This window comes from Dendrobium catenatum, unplaced genomic scaffold (assembly GCF_001605985.2).
Source record: "Dendrobium catenatum unplaced genomic scaffold, ASM160598v2 fragScaff_scaffold_1557, whole genome shotgun sequence".
In the NCBI taxonomy this organism is placed as follows: Eukaryota; Viridiplantae; Streptophyta; class Magnoliopsida; order Asparagales; family Orchidaceae; genus Dendrobium; species Dendrobium catenatum.
In genome coordinates, this window is record NW_021320019.1 from 4,939,022 (window position 1) to 4,949,346 (window position 10,325).

General features: G+C 30.1%; 1 protein-coding gene across 1 annotated transcript; it reads left to right on the top strand.

Moving 5' to 3' along the window:
• Window positions 1-1,055: 1,055 nt before the first annotated feature.
• On the top strand, window positions 1,056-3,193 carry LOC110111177 (transcription factor MYB4; the record flags this gene model as incomplete). The annotated part of the gene is given in 3 exon segments (XM_020842935.2): window positions 1,056-1,223; window positions 1,858-1,987; window positions 2,722-3,193. Coding segments are annotated over 3 exon segments (684 nt in total). The 5' UTR covers window positions 1,056-1,090.
• Between the last annotated feature and the right edge of the window lie 7,132 nt (window positions 3,194-10,325).

Sequence of the window (10,325 nt, forward strand, 5' to 3'; positions counted from 1 at the left end):
AATCAAGCAACAATAGTCCGATGATAAAAATTTGACAACGGTGGTCATCAACAGTAATCATAGAAAATTGATATATAATTCCTTATTTATCTTAACTTTTCAACACATTCTCATTTAGAGAATGTAGTCATATTTACATCTTTTTAAGATAGGCATGCATTTCGATAAATATGATCATAATTCAAAACGGTTCATAGCACACGTCCATATTGATCTCCTTGATAAAAAATGTTTAGAAAATATCTAATCGCCTTAATGATTTTAGAATTAGATGATTTTCGGCTCAGTAGCTTTGTCTCATCATGCTGCACGAGATGATCATGTGAGGGCAATATATAGAAACTATTTGATTCATCAATTAATGTTTAAAAGTTTCTAAATATATTTCACTTGTTGATTGAAGCTCTTTTGGAGTCAGATCATAATATTTATTATATCAATGGATTTGTCTAATTGAGATGCTCAGTTCGACCATAAATTTCTAAATCAAAATTTGGTTGGCTTTGAAGTTAATTCCAGAAGCTTCCAAATTAAATATTATCTCATGATTTGTATCAATTGTTCCAATTTTTATCTTTCAAAAATATATAATATCATAACTATAAATTTTAATGACCATTTTGTGAAAATATATTTAAATATTATTTTTGAGAAATAATTTCAACCATGTGTGGAATAATCACTTGTTGAAACAAGAAAAAAGAAAAAAGACATTTTTACTCACACTTTTTTAAAAAAAGTACTAATTATGTAATCTCAAGTCATAATATTAAAAAATAAATAAATAAAAAAATTTTAACCCCTCTTTTCTTTTTTTGGCCATATCTTTCAATGCAGAGGTACCATACTTGCGGTACCTCAAGCAGCTAATAAAATAACATTTACACTTAGAAAATTTAACCGTGATGTTTCGGCTTCTAATTTCCATTAACAGTCGGCCGGACCTTTTTCCTTACCGCCATTATTGAAGGAATAGACTTTGTTAGGTAGGCCCCTAGCTTCCTCTATAAATTCTCACCTCTGAAGCAGCAAAACACCATTTCTGGTCAGATAGAAGAAGAAGAAGAAGAAAGCTTTAGAAAGAGAAAAAATGGTGAGAGCTCCTTGCTGTGAGGCTATGGGGTTGAAGAAGGGGCCATGGACTCCTGAAGAAGACCATATTCTCATCTCTTATATTCGCACTCATGGCCATGGAAACTGGAGAGCTCTTCCCAAGCAGGCAGGTAATTAAGTAACTAATTAATTATGAATAATACTCCTAATTACACTCATACAAACTTACTAATGAATTCAGAAGTCCTTAATTTGGCTTGTTTTATGTAATTATATCATTTCCAATTATTTCTGCTGGTTCTGTAAATCCTTCTCCTTCTTTTTCTTTCATTTCTTTTGGTTGAGCTATGAGTGTTCTATGAGACCTTAATTAACTTCAATAATCTATGTTTTTTCTTAAGCTTTGCCCTTTCTTATTCATAATTCTTTTATCTTGAATTTGAGCTTGTTTGAGATAGTTTTTCACTATTTTACTAGCTTTTCAAAACATAATCATAATTTCTTTTGACTACTATTTTATTAATGCTTTCTAAAAATTTTTGTATTGCAAATATATTTTTTACAGCTAAAATTTTTAATGTGCAGTAGCTTTAAGAAATCAGCTTTTTAATTAAAAAAAAAAAAATTATAATACCAAGCACAGCTTTCTAAAAACACTACTTTCAACATAGCTCATTTCAAATATCAGTGTAATCATTTAACAAATTATTTTTAATGTTAATGCTCATTTATTTTAATATTGTCATTCATTTTTGTTGGTGAGAAAACGAAGATATTTACTTATGTTTTGCAATTTTTTATTAGGGCTATTGAGGTGTGGAAAGAGCTGCAGGCTAAGGTGGACAAACTACTTGAGACCAGATGTCAAGAGAGGAGACTTTAGCAAGGAAGAAGAGGATACAATCATTTATATGCACACAATGCTCGGAAATAGGTGGGGATATGATCATGACTTGAAAGTCATTGTTGTGCTTTGAGATTTGTGCTTTATATGAATAATTTGGATTGCACTAATCTCAAAGCAATTCATACTCATATAATTCCTTAAGAAAAAATTAGGAGTAATTGTATGAAATTTGAAAATATAATTATTCATAAAAGTTTCACAACTAATCAACCTATTTTTGTTAAAGGCCTTTGACTTAACGCTTCGTTTGAGATGACATTTTTACTGCTTCTTAAATCAGTTTTAAATATAAAAATTTCAAATTCATAATATTTTTATGATAAGAAAGTGCTTTATAAAATAATAAGAAAATTATCACAAATAAAATCTTAAAAGACAAAACGAACAAACTAGATATAAAGCTTTTATGAAGTGACAAATTTATTTTACTTGTACACAAAATATTATTACAAATAAAATTATGCATTTTTGCATTAAAAAACTAACAATATATAGTTACATTTAGAATGAATTATTTATATTAATAATGTGATTAAAATTTTAGCATGATTATAAAAATGTTAAGCTAATGACATACTTAAAAAAAAGACTAAAGATCACATTGCTAATGATATTTTTTTAATTATAACTAAAAGTTCTTTTAATCACTAAAATAATTTGTAATTAACTAATTATCCTAATTTTCTTCTACTTGCGTCAAATATCTATAGAAACAAACATATTTTACTAATCCAGTTCGTGTCATTTTCTTTGTTCTTCAGATGGTCTGCTATTGCTGCTAAGCTGCCTGGAAGAACAGATAATGAGATCAAAAATTTTTGGCATACTCACTTGAAGAAACGTTTAAATCCGAATCAGGTCGCTAAGAAGTCAAAGCCAAAGGTGCAGAAGAAAAATAAAGTTGAGGAGCAGATTTCACCTGGTTTTGTTCAGAATGAACCATCATTCTTTGAAATTAACACAGAAAATGATAATGTGGACGTGATGCAGAAATGCATTGATGATTATTTTAAGGAATATTTACCAGAAATTGATGAGCTTCTGTGGTCAGAAGCGTTTGCTGTGACTGGGGAAGAAGAAGAGAGTTCAATCGGTGAAAGCTTCAGTCAACCGAGCTTATCGAATGATGATGCTATAAGTTTTTGGATGAATTTGTTAGCTGAATCTGGAAATTTGGAGTGATTCAGAGTTCATTTAGGGCGATTAATGTGATTGATTGTAAAGTAGTTGCAGGAAAAGCAATTTTTTTGGCTTTCTGCTATGGGTGTTATAATTTTTTTCCTTTTGAAAAAGTCGGAATATCAGCTTTGTATAGCTACATCAATTTAACAGATTTGATAGTAAAAAATATTTTTAGTCTCAATTTTTTTGCAAAGCAATAGCCAAAAAGACCTGTGACAAAGATCTAAAGAAGACAACAAGCCTTTTTTTGAGGTCGGCTGCAAGAATTTATTTTCTGTTAAGAATCAAATTCTCATTGAAATCCAATATGGAATGTCATTTATAATATTTACTAACCAAGTCTTTTTCGGTCTAGCTTTATGTAAGCCAAATCTAATATATCTACTCTCGATCCTAACCGTTCATTAGAAGGCCGTCGTTTTATGTGACCAAACCATCTAAGACGACTCTCTGTAATTTTATCTTCTATTGAAGCTATTCCAACCTTTTCATGTATATATGCTCGTTTCATATCCTGTCTGATCTAAGAGTAAAGTCACTCATCCATTTGAGTAAGGGCGGACCTATGCCGTGCCCATCCTAAAATTTTAATATATTAATTATATATATTAGGGATATTTTAGGTATTTTTGTAGCAGTCGGTGCCATATTTCGCCCTAAATATGTATTGCCCCGTTCATTCAAATGCTCTACTCGTTCTAAGCCAGGCGCCAACCTTGATCTTGCGCTTTGCCGCGCTCAGTGAGCCTCTCTCCGGCATCCTCCTGCGCTTCACCGCTCCCTAACTGGTCTTCTTCAATCTCTATGAAGTTGTAATACAACATTATCAAAAAATACAAAATAAATTATTAAGCTTATAATAATATTTAATTTACCAATCATAATAAATTTGCTTTAAATTATGCTACTATTTTATTTTTTAAAATATTAATCTATTTATATATAAAATTTGTCCACACTAACATAAAGACTTCTGCCCCTGCATCAAAGCATCCTCATCATTATAACACTTAACGTAAAATTTTAAAAAATAAATGCAAAGAGATCCTCTATTCGATGCAGCTGTGCTTTTAATATTCTATGTGAGTAGTTAATCAACATTAACAGTTTAATGATTTGCATAATATGATTGGTTCAACATTAACTATCAATGAGAAATTATGTATAAGTACTATTTAACCTAAAAGCTGCTTTGATCAGCGTAATGGAAAGCGAAATCACACAGAAAATTATAAAAGAAAAAGATTTTGCATACTTGAGAGATCAATCTTATATATCAACTGCCACATAAATTTTATTATATTATTATAGTTACAATCATAGTGATAACACTTTTTTTTTAATGAACTTAGATATACCACCTAAACCAATACTTAGAAAAAAAAATGATGAGTTCACATTCATCATTATCATATTGATTAAGGTTTTATTTGGGATGACTTTTTTAGTGCTTTTATAAAACAGTTTTTTAGTCTCAAAATTTGAGTATCAAAAATTTTTTAAGTAAATTTTGTACTAAAAAATTATTTTAAAATGCTGTAAACAAGTCATTTAAACAAAACCTAAGAGGGTCAAAAATATCAATACCTTTATCTTCTGTGATATATATATATTGTCTACTTTACTAAAGCGTCGTTTGGGACAGCTTTCTTACTGCTTTTGAATGCAGCTTTTTAGTACAAAAATTTTAATTTTAATTTAGCAGATTTAATTTTTTGGATGCGCTGCAAAATTTGAGCGAGCAATTCAGTGGAAAGCATATAGCTTCAGTAAAGGAGGAGATTGATTCTGACTAGATGTTTTTTTCTTATTTATGGACATTTGTGTAGTTGTTCATTTTATTGTCTATTTTTAACTATGCAACGGACTTTATATCTCATTTTAAATTGTTTCATGAATGTTCAATGAATTTGGAATGATCAAATTTGTTATTAAACTGTTTGTTGAATGTTAAATTATTTATTTAAATTTATGGTCAATGCATGAATGAATATGATTTTTTTGTATATTTTTATACAGGTTTGTTGTGTTGTAGAAAACATAAACATAAGGAGCGCTTTTCTTTTTTTTGCTACAGATTTCCTATAGATATTATGGAGGATTTCAGATGGAATATCTGCCGGAAATGTTGATACGATGAAATATATCATCTTTTCGACGTAAATTTATTGTCGGTATTTCTTGCAGATAATCTGTCAAACTCCTCCGCCGTAATGTGTCCGACGGCGTATTCCAGCGAATAATCCGCTGGAAATTAATATCGGGGATAAATTTGTGCCGAAAATTTTGGCGGATTCTCCGACGGAACTAATGACTGAAAATCGATGCATAATGGTTATATTTTCTGCCGGCATTCCGTCGGTAAGCCCGATGCTGGAAATATTTCCTGCTAAATTTTTCCTCTGGAAGAATGTTTCCAACACTCGTTTTATAGTCAAATGAGTTTCTGCTGAAAATCCACCGGAAACTCATATTTTCTGACGGAAGTTCATGTTTACCGGAGGATTTTGGCCGCAAATAACACGCGATTATCCTATAGTGTAAGTTTATAAAATTTATGATCCACCATAAAATCAATCGAACTATTACGTACAAGTTATACAGATTTATATTAGCTACATTCACATATAGAATAAGGTGAGTTTTTCTCCGATTATTATATTAGCTACATTCACATATAGCTACATTCACGTGTTCTTCATATCAATAGTTTGCAATTTTCTCCCTGGGTTATATCAATAGTTTACAACATCCCATTATTTAATATATATTATTATAATTATGTCTATAGCTATTGTATTGGAAATACTTTTAGGCACTTACCCTTATAATGCAGGAGTTATCCATGTGCTCTTCGTATCATAGTTTATAATTTTCTCCCTAGGGTATATTAAGGACTAGAAGACTGCACTCATTAGATAGATTTTACTTCATTATATAAGGGTGTGGCAATCTTTAATTGATGCTTTAGTAACAAAACATTCATGGGGCCAACACCATCTTCATCATGTTTGTCTTCATTAATTATGTCTTAGGCTTCGTTTGGGACGGCTTTTTCTAAAATGGAGTTTTAGTACAAAAATAAAAAAATTTGTACTAAAACTCCATTTTAGAAAGCTATAAAAAAGCCGTTCCAAATGAAGCCTTAATCTACTGCGAAATCAACCTACGATTCATCATTAATAGGTGTGACTAATTGACCCTATATCATGCTTATTTATTATCACTAGTTTTTTTTTTTAATTAGGAATGCTGTTATATTTTGTGTTTTTTTAAAAGAAAACTTATAATGGAAATACTTATTGATTTGAAAATATTTATAGTTGGGTTCGGGATACTTTTCAGTACCCAATTTAGACTTAGGTTCCAAGGCAGGCCAGGCTCGGGCTATAAGACTTCAACCTCTAGGAATTGAATCTCATCTTCTAATAAAATTGACTATTCAAAACTTAAATCTCTTTCAATCAAATTCAAGCCTAACACTTAGGATAGACTGAGGTGTTTCTGAAGTAATTTATAGTCTCAAAATACCTCATACCCTTCCTCCTTTGACTCCAGAAATAAGTGTTCAACCTTGAACCAATCCCATTTAAAAATTCCTACCCTTTTCCTCCTTTGATATCAATCTTTCAAAATCTTAAATAAAATTTTTACCGCTATTTTAATCAAGAGTATTGGTAGGAAACTTCGGTTTCCCCTACGATGTAATTAACTACGAGGGCTTGCGCTTGTAGGAGATTTAGAAACCCAAACAAGATTTTCAAAATCTTTAATTAATTATCTTTGAGAAAATTAAAATCCAACAATCATTATCATTATATCCAAATGATTGATAATATGTGATATTTTCTTTCTTTGGAAAGATATATCATTCTATTATTATGATTTTGATTATGAAATTAATGATTCTTAATCTAGATTATTATAGTCAAACATTTGATCAAACATTATTTTGATCCTCCAGGATCATTTGTTATCTTCCCTTGAGTTTGACTATGATAATCAAGATAAATTTAAAATTTTGAAATATTAACCCATTAGGGAATGACATATTCGCCTCTCGAGGTGATATGTTCGATTTCAAAATTAAATTCCAAAAATTTAATTCTCCCAAAGATAATTAATCCTTTTTCAAAATCACTATAATTTTTCAATCAAACAGATTCATATCTTAATTGGTCTCTGATACCATTTTTGTCACTACCTGGCCTAGCAACTCGACTTAATGAGGCAGAAACTAAAAATCACATGCCATTAACACATTCTTTTTAATGATCACATTAACATAAAATCTCTCAAAGAAACTGAAGAGTTATTATAACAAAGATATTTCTTAAAATATATTCATTTCACTTTTCAAAGCTAATAATTATAACAATCATACTTTATATGTTCTCATTATTGCATAATCTTCTATAAACAAATTCTTCTGAAATCTTACCTGAAAATATTTATTTAATGGAATGAGTTTATAAAGTAAACTCAGAGTGGATAACTGTTAAAATAATTAACATGAAATAAAAAAATATGATACATATAACTTTTAACATACTTCTTTTTCATTTCTCTTTCTCATCTTTATTTTGTTCATTTCAGTCATCTTTGTATATCATATCACATTCCATAACATATAAAAAAATTTAATATCGATTCTTTTCCCATTTAATTAGTACATAAACATAATTTAAATGTATCAAAGGTACAATCATTTTCATTTTCTTTTCTTTTTGCATAACCTTTTCCTTTAAGTGCACTAGTACATTGCTTTCCCATCTAGTACCATATAGGGGTGAACTCTTGTAAATTTTGCATTCATTTTCTTTTCCCTTATTTATTTATTTTTTTTATTTCCATTCATTCATATATTATTCCTTCATATGCATACTTTTTTAATATATATATATATATATATATGTATCATATATATACCCCTTTCACATATACATACAATTTCATTCAATCATTTTCAATTAGTTATAATATCTATATTTATTTATGCATTTAAACTTACATCATTTCACACATGATAGTTTCCAAAAAATAAAATATTTGAAGTAAAACCATTATATAAAATAAAGAAAAATATAAAATATTAAAACTTCTCAACTATAATTACTCACTTTAATTTTTTCAAGCCCTCGCTCCTTGGCATAACCTAAAGAAATTCATAATCATGAAAATTTGTCATTTAACTTCCATTATTTTTTTACAAATATTCATTTAATCAATAATTACCTCAATTCTCAATTTTTCTTTTCTTGTTGAATCCTTGATGGATTGAACTCCTATAATTTGATCTCTCCTTTTTTAAAATTCCTAAATTCATATAATATAATTTTCATGAAAATGTAATTCAGTAATGAAATTTAAATAAAGTCATACAATGATAAATTCACTTACAAATGAGAAATTTTTTAAACTCCTAAAATTCTTCTTTCTCTCCCTAAATCCTTTCACCCTGCTTCCAAATCTCTTCCTTTTCCCTTTATGAAAATATAATTTGTTTTAAATAAAGTAAATGACAATATTTATAAGAAAAATTTAACAAACCTTCTTCCCTTTTTCCCTCGATCATTTCTCTCGTCCGTTGAAACTTCTTCCAAATTTATCACTCCATTAGTGATAGGAAAGAAGAGGATTTTTTTATTCTTATCTTCAAACATAATGGATTTCTAAAAATGGTGAACCAAAATATCCAAAACCTCCCATGCATGTGTTTGGTTCCGCCCCAATTGTCCGCCCTCTATTTCGTTCACAAAACTTACCCCCTTCTGGGGTCCCGACTTTATTAGGAGGGATGGCTGATTGAGCTATAGAGCAAATAATATTATATTTACTATATAAATGGAAGCATATAATTAACTCCAATATAGCAAAAAAATTGGTTAGAACCACTTATACAATCTCAAAATATTACATCTCCAATCTGTATACATATATCAACTGTAGACTTACAAACAATGTTAAATACTAGCATATATCTTTTTTATAATAAATATCCAACCAACTAGGCTATTTGTTGTCTATTTCCCTCTATAGAATAGAAGAATATTAATTCTTGATTCAACTATATGGGAAAAGTTTTTCAAGTATAAATATATAAATTTTTTTACCTAATTTAAATAAGATTCATATAAGGTTCAAAATAAGTTTAAATCAATTTAAAATTATCTTCAAACCAAATTCAAATCATATACTCCCACTTGCCCGATCTCAAACTTATAATTCCTATGATGCGCTCTGCTAGGGTTAGGGATTCTGGGGTGATTTCTGTCGTGTTGCTCTCCGACTTTGTTTCGTTTTTCCGGGAAGTTTTTTTTTCCCTCTCTCTGTGCCTTCTGCTCTAGATGGCTGGTAATCATCTTCTTGATGGTGGTTTTCTTGATGGTAAACCCTAGTCTAAGTCATTTCGGGAGGCGCTTTCCGGTAAGGTCTCCTCTTTCCCTGAACTTAAAATCTCATGTCATTGTGGGCTTCCCTCGTTATGGATTTCTGAGGCGGAAATCTTGTCGCTTGCTTCTCCATTCAATTTTACGTTGGTGGGGAAGTTTCCAACCAATAGGCTGTCCCTTGAGGCGATTTGAAATTTTTTTTAAATATGAAACTCAATGGTAATTTTTCTATTGCGGTTTTGAATCCGAAGAACATTTTGATCAAATTAGGAAATGACTTGGATTATTGCCGTGTTTTTGCTCATCGTTCTTATTTTGTGAATAATTGTTACATGAGTTTAATTAAGTGGTCACCTTCTTTTGACGTGGATGTTAAGTATCCTATTATCCCTATTTGATTGGCTTTCTCGAATTTGAGACCTCACCTCTTTACACCAAGAATTCTTTAGGGCCTCGGTTCTATTTTTGGTCGCCCCCTTAAAATTGATCACGCTACTTTCTCTGGTTCTCGTCCCTCGGTTGCTTGTATTTTGATGGAATTGGATGTCTCTAAGCAGTATCCTGACAAAATTTGGGTTGGTCCGGGTAATTTGGGGTATGTTTAGTCGGTTGCTTTGGAGGATTTGCGTTTGTATTGCTTGTATTGTAAATCCTTAGGTCATTCCAAATCGGAATGTTGTATCTTGCATCCGAATTTATCTCAATCCCATTTAAATAGGGACATTCCTTCTGTTATTGTGCCAGAGTTAGGGAATGATACTATTATTAATTCGAGTCCTTCTATAGCTGCC